The sequence below is a fragment of the Neomonachus schauinslandi genome, chromosome 7 (assembly GCF_002201575.2).
Source record: "Neomonachus schauinslandi chromosome 7, ASM220157v2, whole genome shotgun sequence".
Classification (NCBI taxonomy): domain Eukaryota; kingdom Metazoa; phylum Chordata; class Mammalia; order Carnivora; family Phocidae; genus Neomonachus; species Neomonachus schauinslandi.
Genome location: NC_058409.1, coordinates 70,893,113 through 70,911,986, shown reverse-complemented (window position 1 = coordinate 70,911,986; position 18,874 = coordinate 70,893,113). Strand labels below are relative to the sequence as shown.

The following is an 18,874-nucleotide window of genomic DNA, read 5'->3' as shown; positions in this document are numbered from 1 at the left end:
TGAGAAAAAGGCAAATCTTGAAGGATGAATATAGTAATGTGTCTTCTGAAAAGAAGTATAAATTAGTTTCGTTTAAGAAAATGGATTTTTTCTAGAGATACAATTTATTTTTAACTTAATTTTTTGGTATTTATAAACTCTTACTCTCATTTTTGATAGTTTTTCAGCAATATGTTGATATCAACAAGCCTTCTAACTATATTCCTTATGTTTAGGTGATCCTGCTGTCTGGGCTGGGCTAATGGCAGCCTGTCATGCTGATGATAAACTGGCTCTAGTGAACAACACTCAGCCAAAGAGAATGGATTTGTACTTGGCACTGTTATCTGCTGTTTCTGCTTCAAGTAAGTTTAGAAAAACATTTTATACATAATGAATTCAGTGTAAAGTACTCAGAAGGATATTGCAAGAAGGTAGTGGGCATAATTAGCTCTACACTAAAGGCTGAATGATCTCATCTGACAAAGCTTAAAAACAATCCTTGAAAAGATGAAATCATTTTCTAGAGGCTTAACTGCCTACAGAACAAAGCTCAAGAACATTACAGGAATATAAAAATATTCAGCATTCAACAAGGTAAAATTTACAATGTCTGGTATCCAGTTAAAACTTAATAGGCATGCAAAGAGGTAGAAAAGTACCACCATAATGAGATAATCAATAGAAACAGATCCACAGATGACAGGCTAGAAATCTCTTTAAAATGTAATTGACTCTTTAAAGCACATATTACAACAATAGCACAAAGAACAGGAGGGGAAACAGAAATATTCTGTTGTAAAATTTTTATACTGTAAGTGAAGTGGTATAATATTACTTAAAGGTAGACTGTGGCAGGTTAAAGATGAATACTTAAAAATGTAAAGTAGATACTAAATAAATAAAGTTATAGCTAATAAGCCACCAAGGTAGATAAAAGGAAATTGTAAAAAAATAATTCAAAGATGAGGAAAGGGAACAAAGACTTAGATAAGACAAATAGAAAACAAGTAACACATTGGAGTTAAGCCCAACCACGTCAATAGTCAAGTTAAACGGTCTATTTTTTTTTTTTTTAAAGATTTTATTTATTTATTTGAGACAGAGAGAATGAGAGAGAGAGAGCACATGAGAGGGGGGGAGGCTCAGAGGGAGAAGCAGACTCCCTGACGAGCAGGGAGCCCGATGCGGGACTCGATCCCGGGACTCCAGGATCACGACCTGAGCCGAAGGCAGTCGCTTAACCAACTGAGCCACCCAGGCGCCCAAGTTAAACGGTCTAAACACCCCAGTTAAAAGGCAGAAACTGTCAGATTGAATAAAAAAGCAAGAGCCAACTATATATGCCTAAAAGAAACATAGATGAAATATAAATGTATATTTAAATATAAAGACAAAAATAGCCTAAAAAGTAAAAGGTTGGAAAAACATATACCATGCCAACACTAATCAAAAGAAAATCGGAGTGGCAATGCTAATTTCAGACAAACTGGATTTTAGAGCAAAGGATATTGCTGATGATAAGGAATGTCATTTCATAATGGAATCAATTCATCGAGAGGACATAACAGTGCTAAGCGTTTAGGCACTAAGTAACAGAGCTTCAAAACACATACAATCTGCATTATATTTCAAAATAAAATAGGTAGAAAAAAAGAAGCTTGTGGAAAATGTATGAAGCAAAAACTTACAGAATTGAAAGGAGGGACAGACAAATCCACAATTATATAGTTAGAGATTTAGTACTCTTCTTTCGATAATTGACAGAACAACTGAACAAAAAAATCAGTAAAGATATAATAAAGACTTGAACAACACTGTCAACTAAATTGACCTAATTGGCATTTATGGAATACTTCTTTATAACAGCATTGTCAAGTGAACACAGAACATCTACCTACATATTTTATGGGCCATAAAATGTTCGAAATAAATTTAAAAGGCTTCAAATAATATATAAAGCATATTGTCTTAATATAATAGAATTAAGTTAAAAACCAGTAACAGAAAAATGTCTGGAAAATTCCCAAATATTTAGAAACTAAATAACATACTTCTAAATAATCCAGTTCAGAGAATAAGCCAGAAGGGAAGTTAGAAAATATTTTGAACTGAATGAGAAGGAAAAAAAAACATTTCAAAGTTCTACAGTGCTATTAAAGCACTGCTTACAGGAAATTTATAGCATCAAATGTCTACATTAGAAAAGAAGGCCTTCAAATCAGTGATCTCGGCTTCTCCTTAAGAACTAGAAAAGGGAAGAAGAACTTATACTCAACGTAAGCAGAAGAAAAGAAGTAATAAAAGGTAGCGATCAGTGAAATAGAAAACAGAAAATCAACAAAAGTGAAAACTAGTTCTTTGAGAAGATCAGTAGAATTGATAAGCCTCTAGCCAGACATCAGGAATGAAAGAGGGTACATCAGTATAGCTATTTAAAGGCTAATCAGAGGACCTTGGGAACAGTTTACACTATTAAATTTGGCAATTTGGATGAAATGGACAAATTCCTTAAAAGACACAAAGCTCACTTAAGAAGAAGTAGATAAACTAAACCGCTTTGTATCTGTTAAAGACACTGAATTTATAGTTAAAAATCTTCCCACAAAGAAAACTCCAGGACCAGATGGCTTCATTGAGGAATTCTCCCAAACATTTAAGGAAGAAATAATACCGGTTCTATACAAACCCTTCCTGAAAATAGAAAAGTTGGTATTCTTCTTCTCTGAGGCCAGCATTATCCTGTCACCAAAACCAGGCAAAGACTTTTAACAGGAATACTGTGGAACTACAAATGCAGAAATTCATAATAAACTGTAGCAATTCAAATCCAACAACACATAAAAAAGGTAACAATACATCATGATCAAGTGGGTTTATCCTAGGAATGTAAAGTCGCTTTACATCTGGAAATGTAATTTACCATGTTTATAGTTGTAAAGGTGCTAGACAAAACTATATACTATACTTTATGATTCCATTTATGTGAAATTTTAGAAAATGCAAAATGATCCATTGTGTCTGAAAATAATTAGTGGTTGCCTGGAACAGACAGTAAGAGGAGAGGTATGTTGGGGACAGAAGTGATTACAAAGGGTTAGGGTGAAAATCTTCATGATGATGAATATGTTCATTATCTTGATGGTAGGGATGGTTCATAGATATATGCTCATGTCAAGTCTTCAGGTTGTAGAGTTTGAATATGTGCATATGTGTAATTTATCGTATGTCAGTATGTCACAGTATTTAATTTTTCAATGAATTATTTTTAGTTTTACTGTAGATAGTGATTTTTTATGTAAATCACAAGTCTATAAAGTTTTAAGTTATTCAACCACAAATATTCCAGCCATGAAACTTTTCAGAAACCTGGCACATACTAGAATGGTCTGTGGTATTCCTATAATACATTTAAGTTTTAAAAATTGTATATGCATGATAAGTCTAATTGTAATACTTCTCAGCAACTGATTACTCCTCTGAGAACACATTATAAATTGCAGAAGAAAGTAACATTAACGTTTTTGTTAACAGTTAAAGACAAAGAATTCCTTAAGGATTATAACCAATCTCTTGAAAAGTGGTCTCTCTCCCAAGCTGTCACTGGTCTAATAGACACAGGAAGAATATCTGAAGCTGAAGCCCTCTGCACAAAGGTATTACTATGAAATTGAGCATTGAGACTTATGGATTCTTATCCTACTTAGAAGATAACATTAAACATGGAATGCACAGTATTTAAAGGGCATATGATGGTGGTGGTGATGATAGTGATGATGATGATACCACCCAGCATTTATTGAGTACTTCCTATAAGCCTGTCAGTACACTTAGCAGTTTGTATTTGAACTTCCCAAGAATATATGGCATAAATACTATTATCCCCTTTTTATAAATGAGTAAACTAAGGCTTAGAGAGGGTAAGTAATTTGCACAAGAGTTCACAGCTAGAAAATGATTGAGTTGCCATTTGAACTCACATTTGTCTGACTCTAGGACTCAAGGACTTAATAGGTCTTTGTTGGGGAGAATACCATTATGGAGGCCGTATTTCCTTTTGATTTCTGGTTACTACCTTCAGAATGCTGTATTTTCTGGCATCTCTAAAGCTCTGAACCACATAGAAAGACAATGAGGAGTAAGTGGGCAACTGGAGCTACTTAGTAGTTACCTTGTACATACCTGGATTGTAGGCTCTGTGTGTAAATCCTTAGCACCTTGCCTAACACATAGTAGGGGCTCAATAAATATGTATTCAGTGAATGAATCAGTTTCATAAACTTACTCAGAAATAATTGAATGGATAATGTGGGTTTTAAACATTACTTCTTCTGAAAGCATCTTTTTTCATAAATGCTTACCAAGTCGAGATTGTATTTTCTTTCTAGAAATTTTTTTGGGGGGCAAGGGGGTGTGGGAGGAGATGAATTTTACAGAGAAGGAAGAATGGATCCTTGAAGATCCCTTTGGTGTTTGAATTCTCTGAAAAGCAGAGTAATAAATTTTCTCTCTTAAGAAATTCCATCTAAATTCAGGACAGATTAGTATTATGCAGTGAGTGTTTATAAACAACTGACAGTTGCTATGCTCTCTCTGACAGAATAAGGGATACTTTTATGAATTTGACCATTTTTTTGTGCCAATTTCTTAGAAGAAAGCAATCACATATATTTAAGACTATGACTTAATTAAAAAAATAAAGTACGTTATTGAGGGACCAGCAATAAAGAAAGAAGTGTTTAAAACAGTGGAAGACTTCTTTAGAGAACTTTCTTAAACTTCTTCTTCTTCGAGAGAGAGATATATATATATATGTATATATATATATGTATATATATATATATAGGAGGAGATACATATGCATATATGTAATTCTATATGTGTATGTTTGTGTATAAATAATGACTTAGGGAAATGGGTAAATGGGTCATTTCTCTTACAGTGTTTAGGAAGTCTGTGCCTAGAGAAGGACATCTAATGAATATCTTTGTGAAGGGATTGAAAAAGGAAAAAAAAACAAAACTATAGCTTATAGCTCTTCCTGTATAGTTTCTTCCGATAAGGAATAGTGTTAGCCTTCACTGTTAATTTTATGTCTTCTGAATTCACCTATTTACATTCAGAACTTAAGTTTTTCAGGATATCACCTAAGAATAAAACAAGTCAAAGGGACAAACTAAAATAAATGAATTAAAAACTACAATAATAGTATTATCAATTTTAATTTAAATGTGGAGTTTGATATTCTCAAGATGTTCATTGTTTTATTTATTTTACTTTTGCAGTTCTTTGTATTTTATTAAGAAAAGGTTAAATTCAGATTTTTTTTTTCCAACATGGGGAATACTTAATTACCACTTAACATTCAAGAATCTATTTCATGTATTTCTATTTGGGGTTTAATTTTTAGAATTTAAAAAGTAACCCTGATCAGCCAGCTATTATCTTACTTTTGAGACAAGTTCAGTGTAAACCACTCCTGGAGTCACAAAACCCTCTCCCAGATGCTGTCCTTGAAGAGCTGCAAAAAACAGTCATGTCCAACTCAACTTCTGTTCCAGCTTGGCAGGTAAATTCTCTCCTTTCTTACATGAGTCCTGAATTAGAATCCTTCATTATACTAGATGAAGGCAGGGGTTAAGCTCCATTTTATTTGTCTTGTCTTTAAACTCACCATGTATCTTTCATTTTCAAGATTTAAAATATGTTGTATTGTGATTAGGGAGACTGAGGAAGTTTAATACTAATTTAGGATCTGCTACTACACTGCTTCAAAGCTTCTTAAATTGTTGATTATAAATTTCCTCGATTTAAGACAATGTTGAGAATACTGTCTTTTACATGGTGTTGATGTAAGAGAGCTAAAGAGTGTTTCAAACATTTTGTCATAATGGTGTTAACTCTGTTGTAGAGAGGATTTATGTGGTTTTCTTTATTTTTCTTAGCTACCACGTAGGTAACTCATATCCAGGATTTTAATGGTTATTTAGTGTTTTTTGAAATAGTTACTGATGCCTGAATCAACAGAATGTCCTTTTAGCTGGCTCTGGTTATCTGCAATGACAAACATGTAATGATCACCATGTAGTTTATTCTTATTGATGTTAAAACACAGAAAAACATGTAATTACTGTATTCAGTTTACTATAGTTTCCTCTGTGCTCCAGAGAAAGTGTCAAAGGGGCTTTTTGATGTCGATTTAACAGAAGCTTATTTTACTATAATTTTTTCTTCATTTTGATCTTTTATTATAACAACTTTTTGATGTTCCTGCTTAAAAAGATTATCTAGTGGCATAAAGTAGTTGGATTATGCAAGCTAAGCCTGCTTTTTGCTGTAATCATTGGAGAAAGATGGTGCTTTTTATCCCCTTTCTTAAAGTTTGCCATATGAGAGTTAAGATAATTTAATTCTAAGGTCAAATGGATACTGATGATTTCATATTCTTCATCAAGAAGAAAAATACCTTGTCAAACTAAAAGGGAAAAATAAAAGATAAACTTTATAGGAAGTAGAGTCTTAAGAGATAGCGTGTGTTTTCTTTCATAGTATATAATTCACAAAGGATAGAGTATAAAAGTCTTAAAAATACCATTCATTACATTTTTACTTACATATATGCCTTTTTAGCTGCCACCTATACCAAGATACAGAACATTTCCAGTAACCTAGTTGCCTCCCCATGACTTTCTCTTTGATTTCTCCCTACTTCAGATAAAAAGGAGAAGCACTATTCTGACTTCTGTCACTTCTTTCTAGTTTTGCCTGTTTTTGAACATCATGTAAACGGACTGTTCTTTTGTATCTGGTACTTTCATTCAGCATTGTGTGCGGGACTCATTTAGTTGTTTCATGTAGCCATAATTTTTCCATTTCATCTTATGAATATACACTTGATGGTATTTGGATTATTTCTAGGTTTTGGCTATCATGAGTAATGCTGCTGTGTCCGTCCTTAACCTATGTCTTTCAGTGGGTGATAAGGGATATGTATGTTTACTCTAGTAGATCCTGTCAGACAGTCTTCTAAAATGGTTGTCCATTTGATGTTCCCACCAGTAAATTTTGAGCATTCCAATTGCTGATATTGCTAGATGTGGTTAATATTTCCCTTTTCAGTAGATAGGTAGGTAGTAGTATCCTGTGGTAGTTTTAACTTGAATTCACCTGAGCCACTTTTCATATGCTTATTGAACCTTTGGATATCCTCTTTATAAAGTGCCTTTTATTTTTCATGGGCTGTTTTTTTTTTTTTTTTTACTGATTTTTAAAATTCATTATATTTTCTGGATTGAAGCACATTTTGGGTCTTTGTATTGCACATATTTTCTCATGTCTGTACCTTGGCTTAGCACTCTGTTAATATTATTCTTTGGTGAATAGTTCTTAATTTTAATGAAGTCTGACTTACCATTTTGTAATGGTTAATGCTTTATTGAAATGTTCTATTTAAGAATGCTTTGCTTACTTTAAGCGCCTGAAGATATTTTTCTGTTTTCCTTTAGAAATTTTTGTTTTGGGGCACCTGAGTGGCTCAGTCGTTAAGCGTCTGCCTTCGGCTCAGGTCATGATCTCAGGGTTCTGAGATCGAGCCCCACATTGGGCTCCCTGCTCAGCGGGGAGTCTACTTCTCCCTCTCCCACTCCCCCTGCTTGTATTCCCTCTCTCGCTGTGTCTCTCTCTGTCAAATAAATAAAATCTTTAAAAAAAAGAAATTTTTGTTTTACCTTTCACATGTTAGGTATATGATTCATCCAGTGTTAATTTTTGTTAATGTTGCAGGATCCAGGTTCATTCCTTTCTTATGTGTATCACATTGTCCCAGCATCATTCCTTGAAAAGACCATTCTGTCCCCACTGAACTGTAGTGATGTTTTTGTCATAAATCAGGTGACTGTATCTGTAGGTCTTATAGGGCTCCCTCTTCTTTTCCATTATCTGTTTATTCTTGCTTATAGCTTTATAATTAGTTTTTATGTGTGGTGGTAATATTAAGACCTCTGACTTTTTTCGTTCTCTTTCATGTGTCTAAAGTCATTTTAGGCTTTTTGCAATTATATATGATTGTCAATTACCCTGCTTCCTTCCCCCACAAACAAAAGCCCTGCTAGGATCTTGATTGGAATTGCATGAATCTGTAGTTTAATTTGGGTAGGATTGATAAAGTAATACTACTGAATTTCTCTATCCACAAATGTGGTATTTTCCTCAAATTATTTGGGTTCTAAATTTCTCTCAGTGGTGTTTTACAGTTTTCATTGTAGAGGTCTTTTACATTTTTATGTTAAATTTATTAGTAGTTAGTTGATATTTTTTGTTTGATTACAAATGGTATTTTTTCTTGTATGCTTGCTCCAAATGCTTAGAAATGCAGTTGATATTTATATGTTGACCCGCAACAACCTTGCTGAATTCACTTATTTTTTTTGAAATGATTTTAGGTTTTCTGTATACACAGTTATTTCATTTGTGAATAATAAAGTTTTACTTTTTCTTTCCAATATTTGTGTATTGATTTTTTTTTTTTTTTGCCATATTGCACTATTTAGAACCTTGAATACAGTGTTAAATAGAAGTGGTGGTTAGACGTTCTTATTCTCAACCTAACGTAGAAAGCATTTACTATTTATAATTAATATGATTTTTGCTATAGGTTTTACCTGATATATATTTATCAGATTAAGGAAGTTTTCTTCTATTCTAAATTGGTAAAAGAGATTTGTTTTCTAACAGGAATGGATGTTGAGTTTTAACAGATCTTTTGGGGGAACATCTATTAGAATGGCTCTTTTTTAATTATTCTGTTAATGAAGTGTACTGCATTGATTTTCAAATGCTACACTAACCTTGCATTCTTAGAAGAAATCCTACTTGGTTATGATGTATTATTCCTTTTATATATATTGCTGGAGTCACTTGGCTAATGACTGTTGAAAGAATTTTTAATACCTATATTCATGAGAGAGAAAGGCTTGTAATTTTTCATTCTCATAAGGTCTGTGTTAGGTTTTATTATCTATGTTGTTAATTCTCCTTTTCTTTATTTTCTTAAAGAGTTTGTGTGAGAGTGACATTTATTTCTTTAATGTTTAGAAGAATTCACCATTGAAGCTATTTGGGCCAAGAATTTTCTTTATGGGAAAGGTTTTTTTTTAAGATTTCCTCTTTCTTTAGCATTGTTGAACTACAGGGAATTTGTCCAGCACATCTCAATTTCAGATTTATCGGCATAGAGTTGTTCATGATACCTTCTTTGTAATGTTTGGAAAATCTGTAATGCTTTTTCCTTTTTCATTCTTATATTGGTAATTTGTGTTTTCTAAATTGTTTTCTTGATAATAAGCAGTTTTATTAATTTTTCAAAGAACCAACTTTTTGTTTTGTTTTTCATTATACTTTCTTTACATGTTATTGACTTCTTTTCTATGTTACTTTTGCTTTCTTTGGATTTAGATTTTTTTTTTCCCCTAGCTTCTTGAGATAGAAACTTATAGCATGGATTTTCCGTCTTTCTCCAGTATATGCATCCCCCAAGATTTTATGTAGTGCTTTCATTATCGTTCATTTGAAAATGTTTTCTGATTTCCATTGGGATTTCTTCTTTGATCCATGTAGGTCTTTTCTGTTTGTTTTTTTTTTCATTTTGGGGGGAGGGGTGTTTTTTTTGTTGTTTTTTTAAGAGAGAGAGTGTGTGCACGAGAGCGAATGGAATGCAGGGAGAGGGAGAGGGAGGGAGAGAGAGAATCTTTAGCACAACCCTGAGATCATGATCTGAGCTGAAATCAGGAGTTGGACACTTAACCAACTGAGCCACCCAGGCACCCTGATCCATGTTTTTTTCTGAAGCATGTTGTAAAATTTCTAATATGGGAGAGGATGATTTTTTTTTCAGTTATCTCTTACTGATTTTTAGTTTAATTTCACTTCATCAGAGTAGACTGTATAATTTCAGTTCTTTGAAATGTGACCCAGCATATGGTCAGATTTAGAAAATACACATTTTCACTGAATGTGTATTCTGCAGTTGCTGAGTATAGTCTTCCAAATATATCATTTAAGTCAAGCTGATTATGTTTAAATCTTCTATATCCTTACTGAATTTTTTGTCTGTTTCTTTTACCGTTGCTGAGATAGGTGTATTAAAATCTCCAACTTTGATTCTGCATTTCAGTGTTTTTTTTTCCTTTCATTTCTGTCAACTTTTGCTTCATAAATTCTGTGTCTTTATTAGGTGAATACAAATGTAGGAGTGTTATCTCTTCCAATTAATTGATTCTTATTCATTATGAAAAGACCCCTTTATCTCTTAATATTTCTTGTCTTAAAATATACTTTGTTGGAGGTTGATACAGCTATACAAACTTCTTTTTGATCAGTATTTATACTGATTTATATCTGTTTTTACATTCCATTTTGATTTTGTTCCTGACTTGCCATCATGGAAGACTCTTTAACAGTTTCAAGTGGTGTGGCTAGTAAGCTATTGCTGATAGAGTGGGCAAGATGTCTACTCCTTTCTTAACCTGTGAATTTTGGATTTTTGGAGGCACAAAACTTACAAAAATTAAATTAAAAATTTAACTTCATCAAAGTGTATTGAATTTATTGGAAATAGAGTACCAGACTATGTACTAAATTAAGATTTTTTTGGTTCTGTTCTCTTTCTGTTCCTCAGTGGCTGGCACACATATATCAGTCCCAAGGAATGATGGGTGCTGCAGAGATGTGTTATAGAAAGAGTCTACAAGTAGCATCCCAACAGGGCAGTTGGAGTGGGAAGCTGTCGAGTCTCTTGAGACTAGCTCTGCTTGCTTTAAAAGCCTGCATGGTAAGATTATATTATAATTATGATCATGAAAAACTGATTCTTTTATTTTTCTTTAAGATGGTAGTGCTTTCTGTTGAGTTCCTGTTGTTTCATCACCTTCTCGTGTGGCCTCCTCATAGACTTTGTATTTGGGCTTTTGGTGGAAATAAGAGTCATGTAAATCCATAGATTCCAGCAGAACATTGTCATTGTTTGGGGAAGAAAAAAAACAAAACAAAGATTGCAATTTAAAGTTGAATTATGGCAGAATATACATACTTGTTTCCTATTGATAAATTAGAATTAACCCAGGTACTCATCTGTGACAAAGGTGCCAGTAATTTAACATTTCAGTCATTTCTCAGTTAAATTTGACATTCTGTAAGAAGGACTTCTAGTAATTTTTGATTTGACATCTGTTTTTTGATACAAAGTTAGGTATATTAATCTAGAAGTCTTTGGTACTAGTATGGAAAACTCTTTAAGATAAATGTTTAAATTGTGTGCTTTGGGGGGCAAACTGCCGAACAGTGTATATGATATTCTATTTGAGTGTATGTGTGTGTGATACATATTAACTTATTTCATATTCACAGTAATCCTATTTTACAGTTGAGGAAATTAGCTTGCAGTTTAGTAATACCCATATATACCCCATCTTCTCCCACCACCCACTACAGCCACAAAAATTATTTTCTCTAATGGCTTTGGTTCTGGTTATACCATTTACTACCTGTGAAAACTTCAGCTGTTTAGAGCCTTTCTTTTTCCTTGTAAGAGTAGAGATAATAATACTACTTTGCCTTCTTATAGGGTTAAATATCAAATGAAATAACATTTACAAATGCCTTTGTAAACTTTAAAACACTGCTCGAGTCTAATTATTCTTACTGTAATATTTGACACCCAGCAGTTGTTGTAAAAGAATATGAGATGCATGTTTCTATGGTAAACACCTGGCAGTGTACAGAGGATGAGGATTGTAAAATTACACTTTTATGAGAGGCTCCTGTGTGTGTTATAATATATGAATAGGATATTAAACTGAGAGGTTCAGCTAAGATATTAAATACTAGATTTCAGGGCGCCTGGGTGGCTCAGTCGGTTAAGCGACTGCCTTCGGCTCAGGTCATGATCCTGGAGTCCTGGATCGAGTCCCGCATCGGGCTCCCTGCTCGGCGGGGAGCCTGCTTCTCCCTCTGACCCTCCCCCCTCTCATGTGCTTGCTCTCTCTCATTCTCTCTCTCTCAAATAAATAAATAAAATCTTTTAAAAAAATAAAATTAAAATAAATAAATAAATAAATACTAGATTTCAGAGATAACAGATTCCAAAATGAGATATAAGATTAAGGTACAGACTTCCAAAGTGAGTAGAAGCCTAACCTATAAGGAAGCTATAAAAGGATTAGAAGTTGGAGAAGGATTATGAAGAAATTTTGGGGGGGAGAGCTGTTGTGTTTTCCTCCCATCTCTATGGCACATTTCCACCCACAGATGCCCACAAAGGTGAGGAAGGGAGAAAGTGTATTTTTTGCTTTCAGTCTGTACACAATTGGGTTTCATCCTCCAAGGTAACTGATTATGGGATAAACAGCTGAAGAGTGAATAAATAAATTAATTAACTAATTAATTTAAAAAATAATAATAAAAGAATCTATCCGAATTCTCTCAGAGAAAGGGAGGTTTTGATGTGTGGCCTCTGAGGTCCTGGAGGCATATGGACAGGTATCTGACATAACCTCAGGAGCTTGTGGCTCTCCACCTGCTGTGTTAGGACAGAGGAAAAGAGAGTGTTTTGGAAAATGAGAACATGCTCTGGCAGAGAGTGGTCTGCAGTAGGTGAATCCCAAAGGTGGATAGGAGTATATGCTTGGGTACAACATGGAGTGAGTGAAGGAGAGTTGCTGTGACTTGGGTTTGGCAGCACTCCTGGAGTTTGTTGGAATGAGTGAGTGGTGCCAGTGTGAAAATGAGTTGGCATAGGAGTTATCTTAGATCCTATCCAGTAGGGCCTCCTAGAGGAGTGATGGGATCTCGGCAGAAAGGCAACTAGAAGTTTCCAGATTGTTTAGAGGATGTGGAGAGTAAGTGAAATAGAGTATATTTGTCCAGGTTAGTGGAGCTGCAGATGAACAGGACTGCTTCACAGGCATGTATTCTATGCAGTTGCCCAGGGCTCCACACTTGGTCTAATGCTCTCCAGTCACCATCTTGAAATTCTTAATTATTTTTGAACAAAGGGCCATGCATTTTTATTTTGCTTTGGGCTCCACAGATTACATAGCTGGTCCTGCAGATAAGAGACTACCCATGAAATTGGGAGTCTCTGATAAAGCCAGGAAAGCCTGGATGAGAAAAAGAGATTGAAATACCTATCAGGCCTAGAGAGCAAGGCATCATCGTACAGTAGCACCAGTCAAATACAGACTTCCGGCATTTCAGTAGCTGTCTGAAACTACAGTTGGCAAGAAAAAGTAAATGTTGGGATGAGGAGCAAGCCATCTGCTGCTATCTGTAACCATACCCTGTCTGGGAACTGTAGTGGGACAGGGTGCAAATACTACCTTTGAATGAAGGTTGAAGTATTTGAAAGGAAGAAGATATTCTAATTAAGATTGTTTGTGATGACTCTAAGAAAAGTAGGTATCAGAATCACAGAGCCTACTGTAATATACACCCAGGGACAGAGATAAAGTGCTTCCTCATATAACAAATTTTAAAGACACAATGGGAGACAAAAATGTGCATTCTGTTGTTTAATATACCAAGTACATATAGAAACTTTTTCCTTATATAGTAATCTTTGAGTTAACTTTATAGAATATTTTATATGAGACTATATTATAAAAGCAACCAGTGAGAGCTTTGTGTTCTTGGTTTTTAAAAATATTATTAGGAATGAGGCACCTGGGTGACTCAGTTGAGTGTCGGAGTCATGATCTCAGTATCATGAGATGGAGCCCTGTGTCGGGCTCCATGCTTAGCGCAGAGTCTGCTTAACATTCTTTTCCCCTCCCTCTCCCTCTGCTCCCACCCACCCCCACTCTAAAATAAATAAATTAAATCTTTAAAAAAATAATAATATAAAAAATAAAAGTGTATTAGGAATAATCTTATTACTTTTGGGCTTTGCCTTATTTTCTTTGTCAAATGTAGCCAAGGTCTCATTGCTTCCATCTTTATAGAAGATGCTTTACAATTTATTTTCAAATTTATTATCTTTATAGCTTCCTTTTTCTTGATTACATGCATAATAATGTATTGCCTGTACTGCACTCAGTTTATTGCTCTAACATTTTTTTTATAATTTAGTGTTTGAAATGAACTCATCCTATTGACTTTATTAAAATGTGTACTCTAGATACCTGTAAATATGAAATCTTAGTTTTTAATGAACGTTTGAGGGGGTTTTTTTTTTGGGTTTTTTTGAGATTTTATTTATTTGCGAGAGAGAGAATGAGAGACAGAGAACATGAGAGGGAGGAGGGTCAGAGGGAGAAGCAGACTCCCTGCTGAGCAGGGAGCCCGATGCGGGACTCTATCCCGGGACTCCAGGATCATGACCTGAGCCGAAGGCAGTCACTTAACCAACTGAGCCACCCAGGCGCCCAAACATTTGAGGTTTTTAATGAAAGATTTTAAGTGCATTTTTTTCTTCTAACATAATTCAGCAGACTGTTCACCGTTTTATCTTCACGTTACTGTTCTTTAGAACACACTTATCTGTTATTTCTGAGTCAGTACATATTGTAAAAAACTAAAGTTTGCAACATAAGTGATGTGTAGATACCTTAACATTTTCCTTATAAAGTGAAGTTCTTTAAAAAGTTCTCAGTATTGATGAGTTTCATTTATCTGTGATCTGCTTTGTACCTTTTTTCTATTTTGGGATTTTATTAAAATATTTAATTTCAGCCTTCTCTTTCTCCTTAGATAATTTTTGAAATGTGGGACTTTATCACTACCAATTAAAGAGTCATGTTAAATTGAGTTTTTTATATTTGTTAGATCCCAGAGGCTTAGTGACTGATAGATTTTATTCACCTATATAGTAGAATAATGCATTTTCTTTTAAGAAATATTTTAGTGTTTTTTAAGTAATATTCCTCTTTGAAACCTTCCTTTTTTCCAGTCTGCCCTGTTCTGTAGCTCTTTAAGGGCAGGAATCAGATCGTAATCATTTTGTAGAACCATGGCCCCTGTAGCATGTACATGGTGACTTGGACAAGTAGGCACTTAATAAATGAGTGTTGAATTTCATTCTTTTAAGATAAACATGTTGAAAGTCTCGATTTAATATATGTCTTATATTTTTACAGGCTAATATTTCCAATGATCACTGGTCATCTTTGGTTCAAGAAGCTACAACTGAGGCCTTGAAACTTTGCTTTTGTCCATTGGCTGTCTTTTTACAAGCTTTGTTACAATTCAACCGCAAAATGGGGGCAAGGTATGAAGAATTCTTGTTCCCTTTTTTTTCTTGGAAATGTTTCTTCTCTTTCAGTCCCTCAAGGAAACAAAGTCCCACCAGTGTAACAAACTTGGTGTTACTACTTTGGAAAGGCTGTCGAAGTAACCAAGTAGGAAGAAAGCAAAGTCTTATATTTGTTTTACAAAAAATAATTTGGTACACAGATATAGAATATGAGAGATTGGGCATGACAGCATTTCAAGTGAAGAAGGGCTTGGAGTTTTGCTGTCTTCAGATATACCAACAGTGTAATGTAGATTCTAGAAACAAAATAAAAATACTGAAGTTCAAGGCTAGATTGACTTAAGTTCATGCAAGGTACTAAGCTATGAAAAAAAAGTAATGAATATTGAAAAGACAGAATTATGTTTATAAATAATGAGGTTTTTATATCTAGAAAAACTCAAAGTTTCTGAGATTACAATATACAAATTTTAGTGATCTTTTTATTGGAAGGTGAGGATGGGGTCAGAAATAAATTTGGAAAAAATTACTTAAAGATCATATGGATGAAAAAACAAGCAAGAACATTTTAAAATTCTGAGAATAAGATGAAGCTTTAATGGATATTACACATAATATAGAGCAACTATAGGTAAAACAGTGGTTTAGGAGCATTACATTTCTGCAACGGGATAGATATTGTAGACATAGAGCTTAATACATATAAATATGTGGCAGAGATCACATCAGCATCCCAAAATAGGAGTGAAGGAAGAATTAAGGCTATGGCTAATCAGCAGTTCCAGAACCATTTAGTATTTATTTACTTTTGGTCAGTTTTTTGTATGACTAATTTCACCCAGAAATGTTTTAGGCTATAATTTATACTTCCTAATGAACTCTTTCTGCTGAAGCTCAGTGTGGGTGACTTAGAGGGCCTTAACCTCTACCTCCTTGTAATCTGTTAGCACCTCCCATAATTTTTATCACCACCAAAAATCAGTCCAAATCAACATACATGCAAAGAAAAAAACAGTGTGCTTACTGTGTGATTCATATGTAGATACATCTTCAAGACAAGTTCTTTAGTTTCTGCTTCGAACCAATTACTATTTATAAGATCCTCCTATTCAGCATTTCTGAAGTTACCACAATTTTTGTTGTGTCTGTTAGTACGGAAGTCTCTGGAGTCATAGGTGTTAGTAAATAAGGAAAGAAAAATTAGAACACAATTGTAAATCAGCCTTTTATTACATGGGTTTACATATTGTACTTGTCTGTTAAAGCATATACTAAAAAGCCTGATATACACTTTGACTCTGATGTAGATTATTTTTGTATTGTTTATGGATTTGTTTTCAGTCTGTTTTCAAAAAGGATTAGAGGTAGAGCACTCAGAAGTGCTCGTAAAATAGGAGCCTTTCCCCTCTTCGATTTGGAATGAGCCTTAATTTACTTATTTGCAAAATGAGAATAGTAATAGCAAGCTAACCTTACAAGGTAGCGAATGTTCAATGTGACCATATGTGTAAAATACTTAGTGTCATACCCAACACATAATAAACACTTAATAGATATTAGCCATTATTATTACCTTTATTCTATGAAAAAAAAATTCATGAAGGAATCAGTACCACGTGGGCAAAAGAATGAGAAAGATAACGTGTGTGAGACTAGTATATGAGATACCTTCTGTTAATTTAGATGCTTTGGACTAAATATCTTTTTCAGAGAGACGCGGCGACTTTTGGAAAGAGTGGTGTATCAGCCTGGGTATCCCAAGTCTATTGTATCAACTGCACGTTGGTATCTACTGAGACACTTACATGCCAAAAATGACTACGAGCTTATTGACGTAAGGCCTTGATTTTATTCAGAGTATTTCCTTTTGGATCTTTGTTGGAGGAGGGGTGAGGGTTACTGTCCTGTGCATTGTAGGATATCTAACAGCATTCCTAGCCACCCTAAACACTAGGTGCCAGTGGCACTATCCTCTTCCCTCTACCCAACTTGTGACAACCAAAAATGTCTTTAGAGGGCGCCTGGGTGGCTCAGTTGGTTAAGCGACTGCCTTCAGCTCAGGTCATGATCCTGGAGTCCCTGGATCAAGTCCCGCATCGGGCTCCCTGCTCCGCAGGGAGTCTGCTTCTCCCTCTGACCCTCCCCCCTCTCATGTGCTCTCTCTCATTCTCTCTCTCAAATAAATAAATAAAATCTTTATAAAAAAAAAAATGTCTTTAGACATGCCAAATGATACCAGTAATTGCCCCTCGTTGAGAACCACTGATTTAACCTGTGGGAAGTACATTCTCCTGATGTGCTATGTAGAATAAGAAAGTTAGACAAAGGTACTAGGTGCTGGTTGTGGTATTTTTTATGACCACTGCACTGGAAGCAAATATATAGATAGGTTTGGAAGTAGCAGGATTTAATGGGATCTTGATACTATCTTTGGAAATATTATTTGTCTTTTCTATGAGGTGCATGTGACAGTTTCTACTCCTCATGGGATAGCTCTGGTATCTAAATATATAAACATATATGTATGTGTCTCTAAAATTCTTTTTAAAAAGGTAGAGTATATAAAACACATATAGGTTTAAGATTCTCATAACTTGAGCTTATAATTTATAAAATACAATGAATATTAATGAGAAGCTTTTTAAATATCTAAAGCACTTGAAATACTGTTTGCCTTTCAGTGAAACACAGTATTAAAGAAATATTAACAAAAACAATGCTTGGAGAAAGGCATTCTAATTAACATATTGCAAACCAAAAAGATAGAACTTGTGTGAATGTTGGAGACAGTTTTCCATGCTTTTCTTGCATTTCTAAGCATCCTGTGAGCGGATGACCTGACTGCTCTTTGTTCCAGACTATCTTTTCAAGGATGTTTTTATAGTGAGCCTTGGGAGACAGACGTGTCTTCCTCCAGAGTAAAGGGTAGGCCTATTATAAAGGATTCAGGTCTCCTGGGCTCAGGGTTCCTCTCTTGTAATGCAAACCAGTACGGATGTGGGAATCTATATACTTCCATCCGGGTCACCTGTGTGAGTCTTAGGGGCCAAGGGGAATAAATGTAAATGTCTTGATCCTCATGCAGTTTGTTGTACCATGAGTGTTAAAGACCTTTGTCTCTGACCCAGGAGAACCGTGTCTTTTGGCAGTATCCATGAAACTGTGCAGGCTAACTTGTTAGCTTGCAAGTAGAGCAAAATCTCAGACCCTTCACAGGGTTTGAAAATGAACAACCAAAAAGTTTTAGTAGTCGAATGAGCAACCGAAATGAAATGTTATGGTTTGTGGAATTGGTGAAAACCTTGCAAAGCTTCTTGATAGAGCCTCGAATCTAGAACCTCAATTCTAAGCTATGGTTTTAAAGGAGAGAAGTATTGGGGCACCTGGGTGGCTAAGTCGGTTAAGTGTCTGCCTTCAGCTCAGGTCATGATCCTGGAGTTCCGGGATGGAGCCCCGCATCTGGCTCCCTGCTCAGCAGAGAGTCGGCCTCCTTCCTGCCCCCCCGACCCCTCGCTCGTGTTTTCTTTCTCTCCCTTGCTCCCTCTCTTTCTCAAACAAATAAAAATCTTTAAAAAAAAATAGCAGAGTATCATTTGCACAGTTCTGTGTATAAAGTGGTCTTCCGGGTAAGGGTTTAGAGATGACAGTATT

General features: G+C 34.8%; 1 protein-coding gene across 1 annotated transcript in view; it reads left to right on the top strand.

Annotated features, from left to right (window-relative positions):
- TTC37 (tetratricopeptide repeat domain 37) overlaps positions 1 to 18,874 on the top strand; it is an 80,319-nt gene that overhangs the window by 59,325 nt on the left and 2,120 nt on the right. Inside the window, exons 31-36 of the mRNA XM_044916665.1 lie at positions 216 to 344; positions 3,514 to 3,635; positions 5,390 to 5,548; positions 10,655 to 10,807; positions 15,108 to 15,238; positions 16,934 to 17,057. Of these exons, the coding sequence (XP_044772600.1) occupies positions 216 to 344; positions 3,514 to 3,635; positions 5,390 to 5,548; positions 10,655 to 10,807; positions 15,108 to 15,238; positions 16,934 to 17,057 (818 nt within the window). The remainder of the gene's footprint in view (positions 1 to 215; positions 345 to 3,513; positions 3,636 to 5,389; positions 5,549 to 10,654; positions 10,808 to 15,107; positions 15,239 to 16,933; positions 17,058 to 18,874) is intronic.